The 23,046-nt window shown below is 41.8% G+C and overlaps 1 protein-coding gene across 2 annotated transcripts in view; it reads left to right on the forward strand.

Annotated features, from left to right (window-relative positions):
- The first annotated feature begins 167 nt into the window (after positions 1 to 167).
- The window catches only part of YTHDC2 (YTH N6-methyladenosine RNA binding protein C2), a 41,918-nt gene continuing 19,039 nt past the window's right edge, over positions 168 to 23,046 (forward strand). For both annotated transcript variants that reach the window (XM_080973774.1, XM_080973775.1), the window contains exons 1-13: positions 168 to 483; positions 3,226 to 3,316; positions 4,143 to 4,339; positions 5,654 to 5,853; positions 13,664 to 13,830; positions 15,112 to 15,214; positions 16,226 to 16,382; positions 16,985 to 17,092; positions 17,257 to 17,402; positions 18,164 to 18,299; positions 19,075 to 19,201; positions 20,911 to 20,976; positions 21,396 to 21,574. In XM_080973774.1, coding sequence (XP_080829900.1) covers positions 282 to 483; positions 3,226 to 3,316; positions 4,143 to 4,339; positions 5,654 to 5,853; positions 13,664 to 13,830; positions 15,112 to 15,214; positions 16,226 to 16,382; positions 16,985 to 17,092; positions 17,257 to 17,402; positions 18,164 to 18,299; positions 19,075 to 19,201; positions 20,911 to 20,976; positions 21,396 to 21,574 — 1,879 coding nt within the window. In that variant the 5' untranslated portion in view covers positions 168 to 281. The remainder of the gene's footprint in view (positions 484 to 3,225; positions 3,317 to 4,142; positions 4,340 to 5,653; positions 5,854 to 13,663; positions 13,831 to 15,111; positions 15,215 to 16,225; positions 16,383 to 16,984; positions 17,093 to 17,256; positions 17,403 to 18,163; positions 18,300 to 19,074; positions 19,202 to 20,910; positions 20,977 to 21,395; positions 21,575 to 23,046) is intronic.

Here is a 23,046-nt window from a genome sequence, read left to right on the forward strand (position 1 = left end):
TAAACTCAAATCTAGGCTCGGCGTCCCAATCACCCAGACGCGCAACTTGCGTTTGGGCGCGCCCGCCCGCTCGCCCTTTCGCCGCCTGCTTTCCCCGCCCAGGAGTCCGTGACGTCATCGCGGCCCGCCTCAGGCCCTGCCCCTCGCTTCGCCCCTCCCCCCTCCCCTCAGAGGAGGCGCGTCCTCCTTCCGCTTTCCCTCTCGCGTACGGGCGCCTCCGGCCTAGCCCGGCCCCCTCTAGCGGTGCCTCTGAGCCCGAGCTCCTCCTCAGCTTTCGGGGGATGTCGCGCCCGAGCAGCGTCTCCCCGCGGCCTCCCGGAGGGGGCGGCGGTCCTCCCAGCGGGGGCCCGTCCACCGCCGCCGCCTCGTCCTCCTGCTCCGGCAGCGGCCGCTCCAAAGGGCTGAAGGACATTCGCATCGACGAGGAGGTGAAAATCGCCGTGAACATCGCTCTGGAGAGGTTCCGCTATGGGGACCAGCGAGGTAACGGTTCCCCTTCCCATCCCCCGAGGGTGGAGGAGGGGGTGGACCTGAAAGCGGCCCCAGTCGAAAGAGGCGGGTTTGTTATGGTGGGTCTTCGCGGGTCAGCCCATCAGGGCGCCGAAGGAGTCCAGGCAACCAGTTGTAGTCGAGAAGAGGGTTGCTTTTCAGTAAGCCTATTAAAACCGAATTATTATTACTTTTTTGCAGCCCTGTGCTGAACATCACCTGCCAGCACTAGCTCTGCTGCATCCTTGGTGAAGGCATACAGTGGTACCTCGGGTTACATATGCTTCAGGTTACAGACTCCGCTAACCCAGAAATAGTATCTCAGGTTAAGAACTTTGCTTCAGGATAAGAACAGAAATCAGGCGGTACGGTGGCAGCAGGAGGCCCGATTAGCTAAAGTGGTGCTTCAGGTTAAGAACAGTTTCAGGTTAAGAACGAACCTCCAGAACGAATTAAGTACTTAACCCGAGGTACCACTGTATTAGTCTTGATCTTGCTTTTGTATGTACCTGCCAACTCCTAGAGGGGTATGGGGTTTTGGCCCCCCAAAATGAAATATTTGAGGGCGCCGTCCCTCCCAAAAAGTTGATGGGCATTGCTATGACGTGCACTATAACATGTGATTATGTGGGGTACAGCTTACGTGCCACCCCCTATTTTATTCAAGTTGGCACCTCTGCTATAGATGTGGTGGCGTGGCTGTATGCATCCATAGGGAGCTGTCTTGCCATGGGTCAGATCACCGTTCCCTCGTGCTGTCTCAGTGGCTGGCAGCAACTCCATGGGCTAGGGAACTAGCCTTTGTCCTTTTCCAGTCTGGCACCCATCTTCAGCTCATATATGACCCTTGACACCCAAATGTTGCTGGAGTTCAATTCATCGTCCCTGACCAACTGGTCATACTGGATTGGGTTGATGCAGAACTACAGGTCCCCATTGTCTACTATAGGGTGCAGTTTACCCCATTGGCCTCTTTAGTCCAGTGCTGCTGTTTGAGATCCTTTCACTGGAGATGATGGGGACTGAACCGGGGATCATGGGCAGGCAATGCAGGAGTTGTATCACTTATGTAGAAGAGGCCCTTCCCATATTTAAGTATGGCATATACCATTTTTATCTGTAATCTGACTTGAACCCTGTCAGGGGAAAAAGACAGACTATAAATAAAATAATAATGCGGCATGTATATTTGCTTTTCATGCACTTATATAGCAAAACCCAATGAATGGAGCATAAAAAATGGTCATGCTGGATCAAACTAAGTTGCTACACTATGTTTCCAGCAGCAGCAAGCTTTATACTGTAGAAAGATCACTAGCAAAGTGGTGGCTAGCTCATAGTTTGTCCTCTACCTCTGGACATACCAGAACAGCAGCTAATAGCTGTGACAATTACCATAGTAGTAGTAATAATAATAATAAATTTTATTTATATCCCGCCCTCCCCAGCCGAAGCCGGGCTCAGAGCGGCTAACATCAAATGTATAACACATTAACATAAAATCAGACAATCAATTAAAATACATCCTCAAATCAGATCAGGATCAGAATAAAATCCAATCAGATGGCAACCCGCAGATTAGGGTTGGGGACCTTAAATGCTTAAATAGCTTGTGGTAGTAACTTTCACACACTAATTGTTTTAAACTATGCATTGTGTGAAATATCTCCTTTGTTCCTCCTTCATCTTTCTTTCTGATCAAATTCAATACATAGTGTGATCCTATTCATATCTACCCTGAAGTAAGCCTTATTACCCTTACCTCTCTCACCCTGACCTCGCCACTGTGATCCATGCCACGGTCACCTCCAGGCTTGATTATTGTAACTCACTCTACATGGGGCTGCCCTTGAAACTGACCCAGAAACTCCAGTGGGTGCAGAATGCCATGGCAAGACTCCTTACAGGGTCTTCGCCTTGGGATCACATTCACCCACTGCTATACCAGCTGTACTGGCTCCCGGTGGAGTATAGGATCAGGTTTAAGGTGCTGGTTTTAACCTTTAAAGCCCTATAGGGCCTAGGACCCTCGTACCTACAGGACCGCCTCTCCTGGTATGTCCCTTACCGTCTGCAGATAACAACGCCCTGAAGATTCCGGGCCCCAGGGAGATTAGACTGTCCTCAACCAGAGCCAGGGCCTTTTCGGCCGTGGCTCCGGCCTGGTGGAACATTCTCTCACAAGAGACCAGGGACCTGCGAGATTTGACATTCTTCCACAGGGCCTGCAAGGCAGAGTTGTTCCGCCAGGCCTTTGGTCAGGGTTCAGTCTGACTCATTTTCTTGTTGTATAAGAACAAGCATGAAGGAGGTTTCCCAGCCTGCTCACAGGTACTTATAATATCAGTGGAAACAGTTGGTCCTGACGAGTATTAACCGCTTTCAGTTTTAACCTGAGGATTGTCATTTGTCCAGTTTTAACTTTAATTTATTTCAATTAATTTTGGGATGCATTTTAATCAATTGATTGCTTGTTTTTGTGCATATTGTATTATTTATATGATGTTAGCCACTCTGAGCCTGGCTCTGGTCGGGGAGGGCGGGGTACAAATAAAAATTTATTATTATTATCATTATTATTATTATTGAATTCAATGGGACTGAGTTCTACGAGAGTGAGTGCAGTTCTTAGTTTATCGTCCTTAAAAGTCATTGCTTGTTTATTCAGGGGTGATGTATTTCTATTATGTAGACATAGTTGTATGTAGGCACATACATGTATGCTTTCTCTTTCAGAAATGGAATTTCCTTCCTCCTTGACTAGTACTGAAAGAGCCTTCATTCATCGACTGAGTCAATCGCTTGGTCTGATTTCTAAAAGTAAAGGGTAAGTAAGTACCTTGCTAAAAATACTTAACCATGTGAATGGGAAAATAGGCATCTTTCTGGCACAATTTTGTTTTTCAGTTTTGAGTATTGTCTTGAGGTGGAATTCTTCCTGAGAGTCTTTGTGTTCTGTTGTTTCAAACAGTTCTGTGTAGAAGTACTGCCAGGGTGCGGTTACCTGTTTGCCCGATTACCTGTGATAAGTAGTTGTTCCTTTAAGGTGACCATATATGGCTTCCAAGTTTGGACTGTGTAGCCATTGCTGCAGTAACTTTTTCTTCTGCATGCTACCTACTTTGTAAGGCAGCAGAGATTGGCTGCTGTAGCTGTAATGCCACTGCTATACCAAAGATTTTGGAGCACACCAGGTTGAGGAAGGCTGTGTCTTGCTCTGAGGGGTTAGGGTTCTTATATATTGGGCTACTAAACTGAGATATGATTGTCCCTAATGAGACTATTGTGTCAGGCAGTGAAGAGATTTGAAGCATACCTACTGGAAAACAAGACCCAAGCAAATCAGATTTGAAGTTAGATGTTTACTATGCCGAACATTAAGCCACCTTGATACTTGTCTATATGGAGGTACTTAATCCAGGATCAAAAATCTATGGCATGTAGCATCTGAAACAATATTTCTGAGTCAGTGTAGCTGACACTGACTCAAAAAGCACAGCAATGTGTTTATTTAATTCACGTATTTGGGGAGTCCTAGCATATCTTAATGTTTTGAGAAACCTGCTTTACTGTGGGTCTTATAATTCACCTGTGTTTGTAAAGGTTACTCCTGGTGCTGAATATGAAATGATTCTTCCTTTTTTATTTTTTAGGAAAGGTGCAAGCAGATATCTAACTGTGAAGAAAAAAGATGGCTCAGAGTTGGCACATACAGTAATGACATGCAATTTGATTCCCAACACAAAACATGCTATCAGAAGCCTTGTACAGCGATTTCCTGTCACCAATAAAGAGCGCACCGAGCTTCTACCAAAGACAGAGAGAGGAAATGTTTTTGCTGTTGAAGCTGGTGCGTTGAGTATATTCTGTTAAGAAATATAATGGTGAATTGCGAAGGGAAAATTTATTGCGTACCCCAAGCTATGCTTGGAAACTCTTGGAGGTCTATCGCTTATGTGTGTATAATGACACAATTACAACTGCATAATGTTTTTGCAAATGTGGTTGCCATATAAGTGCTGGTGCGTTCATTGCATTTTGATGGTGCTGCGCTACCTTGTTGCCATTTTATTTTTGGAAAGAATTGCTAGGTGGAGAATGAAAGCGCTTCCCCTTGCAAGCTGTGCATTCTGATAACATGAGATACACCTAAATGAGCACAATCATGCACTAGCTTTTCAAATTAAAATGCGTAAAAATTGTGGCACATCAAACCAAAGGAGACCATGAGTTGGTTCCCCTGTGCCCCCTCTTTGAACAGAAGGCACTGTAATAGAGCCAGAGGCTCCCATTCATGGGAGGACAAGCCATTTTTGCCAGTTCACTTTTCCCAGGCAGCCACACAGTTTCTGGCAAGTCCCCCAGCCCTACCAAGCAGATTTTGAGGAAGGAATTTGAGGTGAACATTCTACCTTTCCTGTCTGTAAGCCAGGAGTATTCTGTAAGCAGATATGGATATCGGGTGGACAGTGAGAAAATGTAAACTAAGAGACAAATACAGGGCTCTTCCTGTGATGCTTCCAAAGCATTTTTATACTTGCCTAGCCGTGTAAAAGGACCATTTTCTCTCTAGAAAACATGCATTTCTTCTTACGGTAGACTGAAGCTCAATGGTATGATCTACAGTTTTGCTGTGTTATGGAGCACTGTGGGATGCTGTGCTAAAGCCATTTCAACCCCACCAAACCCTATGCATGCAAAACGATTGGGAGATTGTGTGGTTCAGCGGCCAATGAAGAAATAGCCTTTTAAAAGACTTAACAAGAACGGTCACTAACAGCTTTCAGTAAGGACCAAAGTTTGTGACGTGCTATGTTGCAGGTGTTCAGAGCAGCCACAGCAGCACTAATAGTTGTGCAGCTGCTAAGCTGCAACCTCACGTTTGGCTGTAAACATGGGCAGAGCTAAATGTGTAAGTGAAGCATACCATTTCTAAAGATAAAAGCCTTGTTTGTGCTTAGCACTGAGTACTCCCCAACCCCTGTGTAGTGATATAATTATGTGCTGTTAGCACGGTTGTTTACTTCCCCCTCCCCTGGGGGGAAAAGCGTAATCTTGATTAGTTTGCTAGGAAGTATTCAATTTTGCATACTTAAAGACTGGGCGCGCATCTGTTTAAATTAATAGCAAGTTTGGTGCAGTCATCACTTTTGTCTTTTCTTAGAGAATAGAGAAATGAGCAAAACAAGTGGGCGACTTAACAATGGCATCCCTCAAATCCCAGTGAAACGGGGAGAATCTGAATTTGATTCGTTTCGGCAGTCTCTACCAGTTTATGAAAAGCAGGATGAAATTGTTAGAATTATTAAAGAAAATAAAGTTATTTTGATTGTGGGGGAAACTGGATCAGGAAAAACTACTCAGGTATGTATTCTATCAGAATTTGAAATGGAAAGATCTTTTGAATTGCTTATTTACAAATTCCAAAATAGTTTAAATCTCAAGTACTGTATTTTTCGCCCTATAGGACGCACTTTTTCCCCTCCAAAAATGAAGGGGAAATGTGCGTGCATCCTATGGGGCAAATGCAGGCTCCTTGGCTTCAGCGATAGCAACGCGAAGCCAGAAGAGTCTGCTGTTTGAGGCTGGCGGTGGGCGAAAGCAGCGCTTCCCCCCATTGCCAGCCCCAGAGGATGGGGGGCAGCGGGAAGGCGCGCAACGCCTTCGTTCTACTCTCCGACCCGGCTTTGAGGCTGGCGGTGGGGGAAAGCAGCGCTTTCAACAAGCTGGGTCGAAAAGCCCGCAGGAGCTGTGCGCTCTTTAAAGGGGCTGCGCGGCTTCTGCTGGGCTTTCTACGAGGTGAAAATTTTCCCCTCCGCAGCTCTGGGAGCAACGGACAGGCTGCACGCAGCCTGTGCGCTACTCCAAGACCTTCTTCCTGCTTTTGTGGGGGGTGGCGGAATTCCCCCACCTCCCGCAAAAGCCCACAGGAGCCGCGGGCGACTCCTGCGGGCTTTTCGACCAGGAGGGAGAATGGACTGAAACGGCCAGTCAGTCCCTTCTCCCTCCTCGGGGAAAAGCCCCCAAGAGCCGCGCGCTCTTTAAAGGCTGTGCGGCTCCTGCGGGCTTTTCAACGAGGTGGGGGAATTCCGGGGGCGGCGCGAACGACAATGGCGGTCCTCTTCTGAACGGGAGAGGAGGCTCCGCAGGCAACGGGTCGTCCGCTACGGCGAAGCGGAGACCCACATCGGAAAACCCCAGGCGGCAAGAGCCTGGGGTCTTGAGGCTCGGTGGGCGCCTAGAGCGACCCTCCAAGTGCAGAAGGAACCCCGTAAGGGGCTCCGGAGCACGGAGGGGGGTTGCGGCGCTGTGAGCCGTTTCGCAGCCTGAGGAGCGAAGCCGCGCTGCTGCTGTCGGTGAGCGCTGATCCCTTTTCCTGCCAAATTACGGATCCGGACGAAAAAGCAACTAATTTGTGAGTAAAAGACTGAATCACTTGGAATTTGAGATTTTAAAAGAGAAATTTAAATTGGCTTGAACTTGGCTGTGAGCGGAGAGACGTGGAAGCAGGAAGTCCGTCTTCCGCAGCCATTGAATTTGAAAAAAAGCAATCAGCTGGAGGAGTGGAGGCTGAAAAGAAAGAGACTTTAAACTTTACAGATCTAAGCATCTATTTGAACTTGCATTTTAAAGTAAAGACTTCAAGTTAAAGATTTGGGATCTTTATTTGTACTTGACTTTCCTCCTCTTATTGGATTACAAATTTAAAGGTGAAACCCAGAGTCAGGAGCTGCCTGAGTACTAAGGGAGCTGTCAGTACTGCAGATTTGGATACAACATATTGGAACTGGAAACAATCTGAGGGTATTGATACCTTTTAAATTTGAAACATTCTTTTTGGAAATAAATAAGCACTGTCTGCAACAAGGTAACCATTTATAAACTCTGCTAAGTATTTGTATCTGAAGGTTCTTGGACATTAATTTAGACTCTGAAAGATAGATCAAGCTCCCTCTAGAGGACTGGATTATAACAGTGATTTTACATACACTTTTTACTTTCGATTCCCTTGCTGTTTGCTTGCTCTGGACCTTTCCATTCCCATGGGAACAACTCAGTGTGACCTTGACTGATAGATAACGTTGGAATGAGTGGCACAAGAAAAAGAGGGAGAGCTAAACAAACAACTTTAACAACTCTAACCTCAGCCTTACAGACACGCAGATCATCTGTGCCTGCTTTGCCCTCAGAAGTGGAGGGTGAGGGCGAAGCAGAGCAGTTACAATTGGAAGATATGGCCTCAGGAGCATCTGCCTCTATACTAGATAAAATCTTTGAAAAATTGGAAGCTTTGGACAAGAAAGCAGATGCCCAATCAGCAAAGATTGATAAAAATACAGAATGTTTAAACAAATTAACCACACAAGTGACACAGAATGCACAAGCAATTGGACAGCTAACTGAGGCCTCAGCAGAAAATCGGAAATTGACTGAGGACACTAGACAAAGATTTGAAAATTTAGAGCAAGAGGTAAGACCACTCACTAAACAAGTTGGGGAACACCAGATTTATCTCTCGATGATAGAACTGCGAAATCGTGAGAATAACTTAAGGATTAGATCACTACAAGAGGCAGAAGAAGGAAATCTAACTGAGTTTTTGACTAAAGAATTCTCCAAGTTCTGGAACTTGGAAGAAAAGGACTTTAAAATTGTGTCAGCTTACAGACTTGGAAGATTCATAAAGAAGGAGAGGCCCAGAGACTGTTTGATAACATTGAGATCAAAGGAGGAAAGGGATAAGATTCTGGGATTACACTTTGTAAAATCACTGGAGGTGTTGGACAGAAGAATTGAAATTTATAAAGATATCCCAAGATTACTGCTTGACCTCAGAACCGCCTATTCTGAACTTGTTAAACTACTAAGGAGCAACGCAATTCCATTTAGGTGGGAATTTCCTCAAGGATTATCTTTTACCTTTAGAGGGAGAAAGGTTAAAGTTAGAACACTGGAGGAGAGAGACAAATTCCTGTCTACACACGGAGAGGACCTTCAAAAAAGAATTGAACTACCTGCTGGGCCTGAGGCAACGCCAACACCAACATCAGCACCTGTGGAACCTGAAGTTCCTGAGAAGATACCACCCCTTGAAAAATAACCAGATAATTCAGGATGTCTCTGCAACTGTTGAGTTGGAATATTAATGGCTGTAACATTCCGGAAAAAAGGAAGAAAATATTTCATATATTAAAAAAAGAACAATTGGACATTATTTGTTTACAAGAAACACATGTGACGAGGCTCCACAGAAAAGTGTTAATAAATAAAAGATTGGGCCAGGAATTTGTATCTTCGGACAAAGTTAAGAAGAGAGGCGTAGTGATATATGCAAAAGAGAGCCTGTCACCTAAATTCCTATTTAAAGATGAACATGGAAGAATTTTGGCCATTGAGATACAACATCAAGGAGAGAAAATGCTGATATTAGGAATTTATGCACCAAATGAAGGGAAATCGGAATTTTACAAGAAGTTGCAGGAGACAATGCTGGATCATCTAGACTATAACAACATCATAATGATGGGAGATATGAACGGGGTCGTATCAACTAACATGGACAAGTCACAAAGTCAAAATGTTACAAAAGACGGCAGACTACCTAAAACCTTTTTTGAAATGACTGACAATATGGACTTGATTGACATTTGGAGGACAAAGAACCCACTAGGAAGAGAGGGAACATTCTTTTCTGAAGCCCAACTGACCTGGACAAGAATCGACCAAATATGGATTTCTAGAGGCCTGGCACCTAAGGTCAGAAAAGTGGAAATCTGCCCAAAGACCTGTTCCGACCACAATGCAGTAAAGATGGATATGACACTATTACCAACTGGATCCTTTAGATGGAAGATGAATGACAATTTGTTTAGAGATCAGGAAATTACCAAGAAGGCCCAAAAAGTTTTGAAGGATTATTTTGAGATAAACATGAATAATATGGTGGAAAAAAGAATAATCTGGGACGCAAGTAAAGCTGTAATGAGGGGATTCTTGATACAACAGAATGCAGTGAAGAAAAGAACACAAAATGAGAAAAAAGATAAGATCTTGGATAAAATAAAAGAACTAGAGAAGAAACTAAGAGTGAATCCGAAGTCACAGCCAACTCTGAGAGAAATTAAACTTTATCAAACACAATATTCCAAATTGATAAATCAGGAAATTGAATGGAAGGTTAAATTAATGAAACAAAAAACGTTTGAGTCGGCGAATAAATGTGGAAAACTGCTAGCTTGGCAGTTGAAGAGAAGACAAAGATTAAATACCGTTACAAACTTAGAGGTTGATGGAAAAAATATCCAGAATCCAGTGGACATCAGAAAGTGTTTCCAGAGATATTTCAAAAAATTATATACCCAAGGGCCGCAAGATGACGTTGAGATTAAACAATTTTTGGCAAAAAACGGATTATCTAAATTGTCACAAGAAAATAGGACAATCCTGAATTCTAAAATAACACGACAGGAGATCGAACAAGCTATCCAGAACATGCAACTTGGCAAATCTCCAGGACCAGATGGGCTGACCTCCAAGTACTATAAGACATTGAAAGACTACTTGATACAACCTTTGATGGAGGTCAGCAATGAAATTATGGAGGGGAGGAGGGCACCGGAGTCGTGGAAGGAAGCGTTTATCACATTAATACCAAAGTCGGAAGCTGAAAAGACACAACTTAAGAACTACCGTCCCATCTCTCTCTTAAATGTGGATTACAAAATATTTGCAGACATTTTGGCAAATAGATTTAAAAAAGTTTTAAATGAAGTAATTCATAAGGACCAGGCTGGCTTTCTCCCAGGAAGACATCTGTTTGCTAATACAAGGAACATTATTGACATTTTGGAACTTTTGCAAACAGATATAAATACAAAAGCAGTTTTAATTTTTATAGATGCGGAGAAGGCCTTTGACAATATCTCCTGGAAATTTATGATGGGAAATTTAAAAGAGATGGGAGTGGGACGGGGTTTTGAGAATGGGATTGAGGCGATATATTCAGAACAGAAAGCTAAACTGATAGTTAATAATGTGGTTACGGAAGAGTTTAAAATTGAAAAAGGGACACGACAAGGTTGCCCTATTTCCCCGCTGTTATTTATTTCGGTTCTGGAAGTGCTATTGAACATGATTAGAAGGGACCGGTTGGTGGAAGGAATTCAGGTCGGCCAGAAACAATATAAATTAAAAGCTTTTGCAGATGACCTGGTTTTGACCTTGCAGAAGCCAGAGCCCAGTACGAAAAGAGCATTACAACTGATTAATGATTTTGGTCGGGTGGCTGGATTTAAATTAAATAAACAGAAAACTAAGGTTTTGGGGAAAAACTTGACTAATACAGAGTCAGAACGGTTTCAGAATGAGATGGAACTTAATGTGGTAAAAAAAGTAAAATACCTAGGGGTAAACATAACAGTAAAAAATCTAAGTCTATTTAAGGATAATTATGAAAAATGTTGGACAGAAATTAAGAGAGACTTAGATAGTTGGTCAAAATTGAAACTTTCTTTGTTAGGCCGAATTGCTGCTATCAAGATGAATGTATTGCCAAGGATGTTGTTCTTATTTCAAACACTTCAGGTTTTGGACAAAACGGAGTGCTTTCAGAAGTGGCAGAGAGATATTTCCAAATTTGTCTGGCAGGGCAAAAAGCCCAGAATTAAGTTTAAGATATTAACCGATGCAAAACAAAGAGGGGGCTTTGCCCTGCCAGACTTAAAGTTGTATTACGAAGCCGCAGCGTTTTGCTGGCTAAAAGACTGGCTACTTCTTGAAGACACTGATGTGTTGGATTTGGAAGGGTTTAACAATACCTTTGGATGGCATGCATATTTATGGTATGACAAGGTTAAAGCAAACAAGGCCTTTAAGAACCATATTGTCAGAAAATCATTGTTTAATGTCTGGTCAAAATATAAAGACTTGCTGGAAAATAAAACACCAAGGTGGCTTTCACCTTTGGAAGCCAAGGCCCGAAAAAGACCCAATATGGAGGCTAAATGGCCAAAATATTGGGAAATACTAGAAAAGGATGGAGACAAATGGAAATTGCAGAGTCTAGAGAAAATGAAAGACAAAGTGCGAGATTGGTTACACTACGCTCAGATCAAAGAAGTTTTCAAAAATGATAAGAAATTAGGGTTCCAGGTGGAGAAATCGAAACTAGAAACAGAATTGTTAGAACCAAAGATTAAGGTACTTTCAAGGATGTATAACTTGCTGTTGAAATGGAATACACAAGACGAAACGGTTAAATCGGCTATGATAAGGTGGGCACAGGACATTGGGCATAATATCATGTTTGAGGACTGGGAGAGGTTGTGGATTAATGGATTGAAATTTACTGCATGTAACGCCCTGAAAGAAAATGTAATGAAAATGATTTATAGATGGTATATGACCCCAGTCAAACTTGCTAAAATTTACCACCTGTCTGATAATAAGTGTTGGAAATGTAAAGAGTGTGAGGGAACGTTCTTCCACCTCTGGTGGACTTGCCCTAAAGTGAAGGCGTTCTGGGAAATGATTTATAATGAACTGAAAAAGGTATTTAAATATACCTTCACTAAGAAACCAGAGGCTTTCCTTTTGGGTATTGTCGGCCAAGGGGTGGCAAAGAAGGACCAGACATTTTTTATGTATGCAACAACAGCAGCAAGGATACTTCTCGCAAAACACTGGAAAACTCAAGATCTACCCACACTGGAAGAATGGCAGATACAACTGATAGACTACATGGAACTGGCTGAAATGACCGGCAGAATCCGTGACCTGGGAGAAGAGAGGATTGAGGAGGATTGGAAGAAATTTAAGAACTATTTACAAAAACATTGTAATTTGAGTGAATGCTAAATAAGATGCTAGACTAAAACAACTGAGCACCACTAAATTTAGAAGTTTTTTAAGAAATTAAGTAAGACTGTGAAAATTTAGCTCCTTTTGAGAATTATATGAGTATGAAATATAGAAGGGATATAAGATTTTAAATAAGATGATAAATTGCTGACAAAATGTTTTAACGATGAAAATGGGAGCGGGAGATGCGAGGAAGTCCAAAGAAAATGTGAAAATATGTTAAGATCGATGTTACATTGTTTATTATGTCTATTTTTATTGTAAAATTTAATAAATTGCTTTAAAAAAAAAAAAAAAAATAAAGAGCGTGCGGCTTTTGCCTGCTTTTGCAGGAGGTGGGGGAATTCCCCCATCTCCCACAAAAGCCCACAGGAGGGAGAAGGGACGGACTCGGCCAGTACGTCCCTTCTCCCTCCTTGGGGAAAAGCCCGCAGGAGCCGCGCAGTCCTTAAAGAGCGCGCGGCTCTTGGGGGCTTTTCCCCGAGGAGGGAGAAGGGACTGACTGGCCGTTTCAGTCCCTTCTTCCTCCTGGTCGAAAAGCCCGCAGGAGTCGCCTGCGGCTCCTGTGGGCTTTTGCGGGAGGTGGGGGAATTCCGCCACCCCCCACAAAAGCAGGAAGAAGGTCTTGGAGTAGCGCACAGGCTGCGTGCAGCCTGTCCGTTGCTCCCAGAGCTGCGGAGGGGGAAATAATATTTTTTCCTTGATTTCCCCCCCTGAAAACTAGGTGCATCCTATAGGGCAAAAAATACGGTATTTAGTTTTGTCTACTAATGGAAATACACTTTCATTTTGATGACTTATTTTTTCTGGTTACTTACAAAGTTCCAACAACTTTGATTTCTTATGCATTTTACTACTGAAGTATCTTTTTGCAGAAAACTGATATCTACTCAGGACACTTGGAGTGGGTTTGGCTGGACCACATTCTCAGTTGGTCGTAATAAATTGTTTCCTGGTTCACATGTCATCCTAAGTTAAAATATTGCTTAGCAGGACTGCTTGAGCATGTGGGCTTCCAGAGAAGAGCTTGAGCTGTTTTCTCTTGCCTGGTCCGTGGTTTGGCCTAGTACGTCGTCTGAACAGGTGCTTGTGGTTAAGTTCTCTCTTCACCCACCAGGAGCTGTAACCAAAAGTCCTGGTTTGTACAAGATACTGAGTTAGCTTTTGGCTTTGATTGGCATGGCATAGCAACATAAAGAACATCTTCTCCAGTAGTCTGCACAGATTGGCTCAGTATTATGTGTGAACTGGGCCTCTTGTGAGGAGGGTGCAGATTACAACTTTTTCAACGCTAATCTAAAATCTCTGTGTTCAGATTCCCCAGTTTCTACTTGATGACTGCTACAAAAACGGAATACCATGTCGCATATTTTGCACTCAGCCAAGACGTTTAGCAGCAATTGCTGTGGCTGAAAGGGTTGCTGCTGAGAGAAGAGAGAAGATTGGGCAGACGATTGGCTATCAAATCCGACTGGAAAGCAGGTCCTGCCAATATTGCTTGTAGTTTTGGATAGAAAGTGTTTTAGAAACATTTAGAAAAACGTGAGACAATGGAGCAGAAATGTATTACTGTCTTACCTCGGAAGTCGAACAGAATCCATTCCAGAAGTCCGTTTGACTTCTGAAACATTTGGAAACCAAAGCGCGGCTTCTGATTGGCTGCAGGAAGTTCCTGCAGCCAATCAGAAGCCGCGGAAGCCTTGTCAGAAGTTTGGCTTCCAAAAGAATGTTTGAAAACCAGAACATTCACTTCTGGGTTTTTTTATCTTTCGGGAGCTGCAACATTTGACTCCCAAGGTGTTCGGGAGCCGAGATATGACTGTACTTGCAAATAAAAATTTAACAGGGTAAAGGCAGGTAGCCACGAGGGGTTCCAAATGTGGCTGCTATGCTGTTTTGCACAGCTCACCTCTGATGGCACCTGCAATTCCTTTATGAACCTCCTCAAAAGTCAAAGCCATCTGCTGAGTCTCTGCCTTTCTAAGTTAAGTGGGCCCCATGCCCCCAGTACAGTGCTCCATTTATCAAATGCTCACCACAGGAATGCTTGCCTGGTGTAATTTTTTATCTGCATTGGGTGAAGACCTCTTTGTCAAGGTCTTTTAGCCTCCTCTCTTTGCTCTGCTGTTTTAGTAACATTTCCCTCTTTTTCTATTCTTGATTGTTTTAATTGAAAGCCATGCTGAAACTTGTGAAGTTGAAAGAGTGGGGTATTTTAAATAAAAAATTTAAATGTGTATCGCATAACACTTCCATGACACTGTTAAACAGGGCTGCACTGTGGAACCTAAGAAATGGAAACAAAAGAGCTCTCCAGCTCAGAATATATCAATGGTATAGCATTGTAAAAGTCCATAGGTGGAAGGCTCGAAAAAAGACACTCTAATGAGCAGTTTTCAGAAGTCAGTACATTGATCTGTTACATGCATTCTGACAGCGGAGACGAGGGTGCATGTATCAGAGAGACAGACAGACAGACAGACAGACAGAGTGGGTGTTTTTGCTCCCTTTCTGAATATAGTACTATATAAAACATGGTTTTGTCCTGAAGACAGGAAGAGGGACTGTTGTCTCTCAGGCAGGTGGTTATTTGCAATCTTGTGTCACTAAAAGTTGTAGATCAGATAGTATTTATGCATAGTCAACAATCTTATGCGGGGCTGGATGTGATAAATTTGTGCTAAAAGTGCATATATTTGCAATGACTTCATATCTGTGTTGTGTGCAAATACTTCTTCATAAGCTGTTTTGTATTTTTAACAGGGTCTCTCCAAAGACACTTTTAACATTTTGCACTAATGGTGTATTACTTCGTACATTAATGGCAGGAGATAGTGCACTGTCAACTGTAACTCATGTCATTGTGGTAAGGTTGACTAATTATTTCTCACGAAAATAACTATGCCAAATTTTTGAAGTTGTGAAACTTGACGTAAAGTTCTTCTTGTTAGTTCTTTATTAAACTTTATGCATAAATTGACACAAGGAACACCGTGATCAACTTTATAGTTTTGGAGTTGGCTGACATATGAAGGAACTTGTAGTTGAATGCATGACTTTGAGCCACTTGCTGTCAGATGTGTTCATTCAGATAACCAAGAGGCTACAAATAGCTTATGGTAGGCACATAAAGCTTGATAACTACAATTCTGAACTTGAGTTGTGTCTACCTTAGTCAACAGAGTACTAAAGCCTTAAATGGCTCAGGATACGGTATAGAACTTTAACATAATAATAATAATAATAATAATAATAATAATAATAATAAAATAAATAAAAAAACAGGCCCAGTTTTTATTCAATAAAGTTGTCTTTAGTGGACAGTGAATGGCTGATTAAAAACTAAAGGAGAGCTTAACTGTCACGTCTGCTATGGTGTAAACTTGTCACCAGCAGAGAACTGTGGAATGATGTATGCACCAATGAACTATAAGAGTACACAGGTGTTAACATGTATCCCACAACATCAGATGTGCTGCTAGACTGATGACATGGTGAAACCCTGAAGCAAAGAACATGCTCACAAGAGAAAGCATGAAAGGGATAAGAGGATAGGGTGGCATGTCTGCAAGAATGGCTGAGTAGGAGTTGGGTAGAACATAATACCTAACACGCTGAATAAATTTAATCTAGTAAAATGTTAGTCAAATAAGCTTACTTCAGCACTTCTGCTAATATGAGAAAGATTACTGCTTCTGGATGAATGCTGTGTTAATTTTATATAGATCACGATAAATGCCTAGCAGGTGTATTTGCAAAAATATAAAATTATTGTCAACAAATGACAAAAATTGTAATGCAGAACTTATGTAGTATATTGTGGCAAACTTCTTAAGCTCTGTTCTAAAGAGGGCTCTCTTTCTTGTTTATGTTGTAGGATGAAGTCCATGAGAGAGATCGGTTCAGCGACTTCTTGTTAACAAAGTTAAGAGATACGCTACAAAAACACTCATCGTTGAAACTCATACTTTCTAGTGCTGCCCTGGATGTGAACCTCTTTCTCAGATATTTTGTAGGCTGTCCAGTGATATATAGTAAGTTCAAATGCTAGTAGGAATCAGTCTACTAAATTAAGTTGAATGCATTTTCCTTAGCTTGGTGTAGTACATATCAAACCTTGGAAACAAATCAATGTATTTTTTTTGTTACTATTACTACTGCTACTACTGCCTTTCACACACATGCCTCAAGGTAATGTGCAAAATGCAACAAAAAAAGGTAAAAGTCACACATAAATTGAGAGTAGATATATTTTAAAACAATACAAAATAGACATCCATGGCGGAGACCTATTCATCTGGCTGAGAAAGCTTGTAACCATTAGTATACAATTTCCTTAATCCAATATGCAAATATTAAAGCTGCATTTCTATAAGTAGATTTCCGGGTTTTTGCCACGCGCACATGCGCAGAAGCAGCCCTCTGGTTGCGGAAACCTCGGGATCCGACCAGAGCTCCGGAACGGATCCCGGCCGCAACCGGAGGTACCACTGTATAGAGAGAAAGAGATTTAGCAGGTTTAAGTATGATATTGATTATTATTATTATTATTATTATTATTATTATTAAGCTTACAGGTTTAAGTATGATATTCATGATTTAGCATAAACTTGATTATTTATATTCATGTCTTCAGTACCAGGAAGACCATTTGAAGTAAAAGAGATGTTCCTTGAAGACCTACTAAGAAGCACAGGCTACACAAATAAAGAGATGATCAAATACAAAAAGGAAAAACAGCGAGGTTGGTATCTATATATGCAGGTGTTAAGGGAGATGTATCTAGAGCAAAACAAACATTGTAAACACTCTCCCCCCCCCCAATATACTGTGAAACACTAGTAAGTAAATATACATTTTCACCTTTACTCCTTTTTTGTGTGTAAAACATTTAAAAATGTTCTCCAGAGGAAAAACAACAGACAACTCTGACTGAATGGTATTCTGCACAAGACAACAGCAAGCCAGAATTGCAGCGCCAGAGAGCAATACCAAATGTAGCTGAAGAATATGATCTGTTGGATGATGGTGGCGACACAGTGTTCAGTCAGCTGGTATGAATTTGTTTAAGGATTCTAATATTTCATGTTGATAGGAATTGTTATGGAACAAGAACAGTATGATCTAGATTCAAATTTCCACCAACATTCATTTGCGTTTGAAGCTCATAGTCAGCATAGTCTCCTCTGCATACACAACAGATGTGCATTCATAGAGGTCCCTCTGACTTTTTCTACTCTACAGGATTTCTGTAAAGTCAGGCTTCTGCTTCAGCTTTCCAAGAGACTCATTACTGTTTTCATACAATATGTTACAGTGATTATGCCTGTTTTTGTATTTGTGCATGGTGGGGCTCTTTAAAAAAAAATTTTTTAACACCTATGTGTAATTCTGTGTTGTTTTTAAATCTGGGAGTAGCATGAGTTCGGGATGCCTTGCCTTCTGTGGAGGACTTTCTCTCGCTTTGGCACAGTAAAAGCTACTTTTAAACTTGAGAGGGAGGGGCTGCCATTAAGAACAGAAAGTTGACAGCAAAAAGCTCCACTATGTATATAGATCTAGGTCCTTGACCTCTCTTTAACTTAAGAGTGTTACTTCCCATATTGTATATTATTATTCATGACAATCAACCTGGAAGAAATCCTTTCAGTAAAGTCAAAGAAAGGCCAATGAAGCATGCACCTAGCATGCAAGTTTTGAAACATTGAAGCCTCTTATTCTGTCAGTTTCAGGGTGAGGAAATAGCGACCGGAGATCTTCTGTTGCTCTTAGATAGCATTCAGATAAAAAGGTAATGTTGTTTCCTTATTTTCAGGCTGAGAAAGATGTCAACTGCCTTGAACCTTGGTTAATTAAAGAAATGGATGCTTGTCTCTCTGATATTTGGCTACACAAAGACATTGATGCCTTTGCACAGGTGTTTCACCTTATTTTAACTGAAAATGTCAGTGGTAAGTTTGCATTCTTAACTTTCCCTTGCTGAACTGTGCACCTAAGCCATAAATACCTTATTTGCCCTAAAAAATAATAATCCGATCCATACCTTTTAAAAATAATATGCGTTTTCTTGGAGTTAGGTGTTTTCTGGAACTATTTAAAATTATTTTTGAATAAGTGGACTGGGACTAATGAGCAATCACTATAGGCAAGATCCAACCCTCTGCAGCAGGGGGCAGGGTGGCTGGGGGGGGTGAGAATGGCAAGTTTCACTGCAAAAATGGAAGGTCGTTTTGCAAGTGGAATGCCACAGTTGGTGTTTCTGCAATATTCATATTTTCCCAAAGTATAGGAAGCTGCCCTATACTGAATCAGATCATTGGTTCATCTAGCTCAGTTTGTCCACACTGACTGTCAGTGATTGAACCCGCGACCTTCTGCTTGCAAAACAGATACTGTACCACTGAGCAATTCCTTTTCCTTAAACATGCAGCTTAATCTTATGTATATTTCCTCTGGAGCAAGTTCCAGGTAAATGTAAATAGTTTTGAACCCAAAGTAATAAGAATCCATGCAAGCTACTCTTTAAAGTTGTGGACCCTGGGTTAGTTGAAATCAGTGGAGTGCATTTGCCATAATTTAAATGGATTTCCCATTGATTTCAGTGGGAACTAAGTGCAGCTAAGTTGGTATGGATCCAACCCAGAATGTTCTGAAAAGATTTTGCCGAAATAGTTTGGAGAGTTGAGCATTTGTTGAACACTAACTTTCCCCTTCTCCTTGTCCTAGTTGACTACAGGCACAGTGAGACAAGCGCAACGACTTTAATGGTAGCTTCTGGAAGAGGTTTCTTGAGTCAAGTAGAACAGCTTATTGGTATGGGAGCAAACATTCACATCAAATCATCCAATGGCTGGTAAAACAATCTCATTGCAACTTTTCCCCATTCATTTCGTTGTGTATGTGCGTGTGTATGTAGAGAGAAATCGTGGATTATTAGAAATGTTGGGGGTAAGTTAGCTGTTTTTTAAACAACAAGATTTTTTTGTTAGTTCCCACACTATCTACTCCACATTGCTGGTGCTATACTCTGTATTGCCTGAGATTTGGCAGACCTAATTGTCAGAGATCCAGTCTGTTGTAATAGATTTCAGTGTTTGCTTAAATATTTGTGTGATTATGCTGAAGTAGATAGACGAAATTTCAACAATTTATAGCTAATATAGTGGGAAGTGGGAGATTATAGAATTGTCCTTCTCTTGCCCTACAAGACAAGACCATCACAATCTGTTGCATTACTAAAGCAACTAGCTCCTATTTACTAGTCTGCGACTTCCCCACCCCTGAAGAGCAAAACCTCAACAAACTCAACTCTAAAACGAGTGGGATACTTTTACTGTTTACTGCTGCCTTCCCACAGGGGTTATCTGTGGGGGCCCACATGCCAGTAGTGGACATAACTGGTGGCATCAGTGAGTGGGGCCAGAGCAGACAGTGGGCAGAACATCCCTTTTTTCTCTCCTTTTACCTCCATACTTTCTCTTTCTGCCTGCTCCTCCATTTCCCCCCTCCTTCCCACTTGCATGGAAGTAGGCCGAGGGTTTGCCTGAGGGCTGCAGGTTTGCTCAGCCTTGATGTAATGTGCCACATGATTTTTGTCCAAAAGTCTGCCATGTGAAGATTTTTTTTATTTCTACAATTCATTTGGTTGGGTATGGTAGTTTATAGTGCTATGAGTTCAGCTAATAAATACAAGTTGTTTAGAATCTTGTTACTCTAAGTTTGTATTAGTTCTGCTTTTTCTGATTAGTGGAACCCTATTCAGACATGCCTCTAATGAGGGTGGAGGACAGAGTATGTACCTACCTCTCCCACCCCCAACATGCCTGCAGTATCCACATGGTAGATGTCATGTTAAAACAGGGCTCATGCACACAGGCTAGATGTGCATGATGATTACCGCCCTGTCTTTGAGAAGCAGTGCATGAATTTGGCCTATGCTCTCTGACCTCTAATTTAAGTTCTGTTTTGGTCTTTGTTCCAATTCAATTTGACACTCGGCCGTAAGCAGAAATTGTTTGCAAGAATCTCCTTCTCCCTGCTTCAAGGAGAATTGGGGAGAAATTATGTGCAATGTAGACATAGCTGAAGTTCAGAATCGGGTATGTTTCTCTGCACAGTAAATGGAGGCGGAAGAATCTTCTCATGACTTCAATAAATAATAGTAGTCATTTAGCACTTTTCCTATTAGCTGGAAGCACTTCCCAAACATTATCTTAGTAAATCTATATAATCAAAAAAGTCTTAATTATATCTCCACATATCAATTAGAGCTCATTGGTTTTTAAAAGAAATAGAGCTTTTGATCAAGTACTGTCCTCTTGGCTCTACTTTAATTTTTGACTTTTTTTTTTAGTATTGGAAAAAAATTATTATAGTCCTAGGCAAAGGTTTTTTGTAAGTATCCAGTGGGATTCTTGCCTCTAGTCATATGCAGGCTAATAAAATAAGATTAAAAATGCCGTCCTGAATGTAACTAACAATGATTGAAAATGTTCTTTGTTCATAGGTTACATTTTTGTACTTAAGCAAAATGCTTGTTTTATTTTTTTATAATTATTACAGGACAGCTTTAGACTGGGCTAAGCACTTTGGACAGACAGAAGTGGTTGATCTGTTGGAGTCCTATTGGTAATGTGTTTATTAACTCTGGAATCACAGAATCATAGAACTGTAAAGCTGGAAGTGACCACAAGGGTCATCTAGTTCAATCCCATGCAATGCAGGAATCTTTTGCCCAATGTGCGGCTTGAACCCACATTGCTGAGATTAAGAGTCCCATGTGCTACCGACTAAGCTATCCCATTGTGCTTGAGTACATGGCAGAGAACTGCCTGTACTTTCTAAAACATGGATAGGGAACTGGATCTGGCCAGCTGATTCAAAGGCCCTTGGGTTTGTGGGAAGACTCCTTTGTAGTTTTCAGATAACAGTGGAAGTAGATCAAGGAACCAACAGCCTCAGGAATTATATTTTTCTAAATCTGCTTCCATGTTCTGCAAGTATTGCCAATTTCTTGACGTGTGTATTTTTTGGTGCTTGTATTTTAGTGCCTCACTAGAGTCGGGTAATCTCGATGAAAGTTCTTTGGTCCATGCAAATGCTAGTGAACTCAGTGCAGAAGACAGAGAACTCCTAAAGGCTTATCATCACAGCTTTGATGATGAAAAAGTGGATCTTGACCTGATCATGCACCTGCTATACAATATCTGTCACAGCTGTGATGCAGGTAAATGCAGGTGTAGTGCTTATTTTCATTTTAAGCATCTTTTATATGTACATGCTTTAGTCTGTGCTCTGGCACCTAGACTACTATGCACATAAAACATTTGTTGGAAGCCAAAGGCTGTCATATTCCACATGTGAGCTTGTTAGAAGTAGAGTACTGCAATAAATTGACTTTTTTTGTTTGATCAGCAAGACTGCTCTTATCTTACAAATGCATTTGACTGTGATTATGCCCCACTCCTTTTTTCCTCTCGATGGTTCTTATAAACTGGGCCCCCATGTATATGAATGGAGATGGGCAGGTTTTGCTTCACACTAACATATGCTACATTAGTGGGCACAAGCCTCAAACTTGCTCTTTGTGCCCTCCGACCATATGTAGCGCATCCCTGTCTAGGCTTAGAATCATAGAATTGTTCCATGAGATGAAGTTAAGGCTTCTCGTTCCATAACTGGCTTGGCTTCATTGTGGTGGGGAAATTGTTATCAACTCTCCCACTGGTTCGGAAATGATGCAACCGTTCTTAGGATATGCACGGTGTTGTTGTTCTCGGGGTTGATTTGCAGCATTTTCCCAATTTCCCGGCATCGACAGTGTTTGCTGAATTGCTGGGACCATCGGGGGGGGGGGGTCTTTGTCAAATACAATTAAATCTGTCTCTGGTTTCTATGTGTCCCATTTCCCTTGGGAGGGGCATCACTTGGCATTGGCTGATCAGATTCCAGCTGGAGTAGAGAGTGGTGAAATTGGCGAGATTGGTGAAATTCTGGATCTGCCAAAGGTATAATAGAGTGTCCTTTCTTTGAATTATCTAGATTGGGCTGGCGTTCTTTGTGTGTTTGGCCTTTTTGCTCTGATGTTTTCCTCTCCAAGGGAGTATTGCGGCTGGGTTCACCGCACATATTCATCTTTGACGGCCCTTCCGAATGAATCATGGCCCTATGGCGAAAGCCCTTCGGCAGAGGTGGCGTTGATTGCTTGGGGTCGGTCCGGCTATACGACAAGTTTGGCAGTAGTTGTTTTCGTTCTGTGTCTTTAAAAACACGCCTTAAAACAATATTATAGTCCTGTAAAATGGCCCTATATTTCAGTAGCATTTTAGGGGTAGCTGAGTCAGAAAATGTCAGCATGAGTCTAGTGTGCTGGGGGTCCGTGCAAAGCAAGTTTATCGCGATCAGAGTGTTGCAATGGATATTTAGTAAAAGCTTAAAGTTTCTCTTCGCACTGTCAATTGATTCCCAGTAAGGCAGCATACCATTAAAAGGATATATATCGAGAGCTACTTGAGTACTTTGTAGGATCAGGTCCCTACTTTCGCTTTTGTTGTTTTTAGTATTTGTAGTCTCTAGGTTATCAAGTCCAGACCGGTTACACCCCTGTACGCGATGGTCTAGAGGGAGGGTATGTCTTTGAGTTAACATCTTACATCAAAAACCTGACAGTACCTAACTATCGAAGGCTTTTCACCAAAG

This window comes from Podarcis pityusensis (assembly GCF_964106645.2).
Source record: "Podarcis pityusensis genome assembly, chromosome: 11".
NCBI lineage: Eukaryota > Metazoa > Chordata > Lepidosauria > Squamata > Lacertidae > Podarcis > Podarcis pityusensis.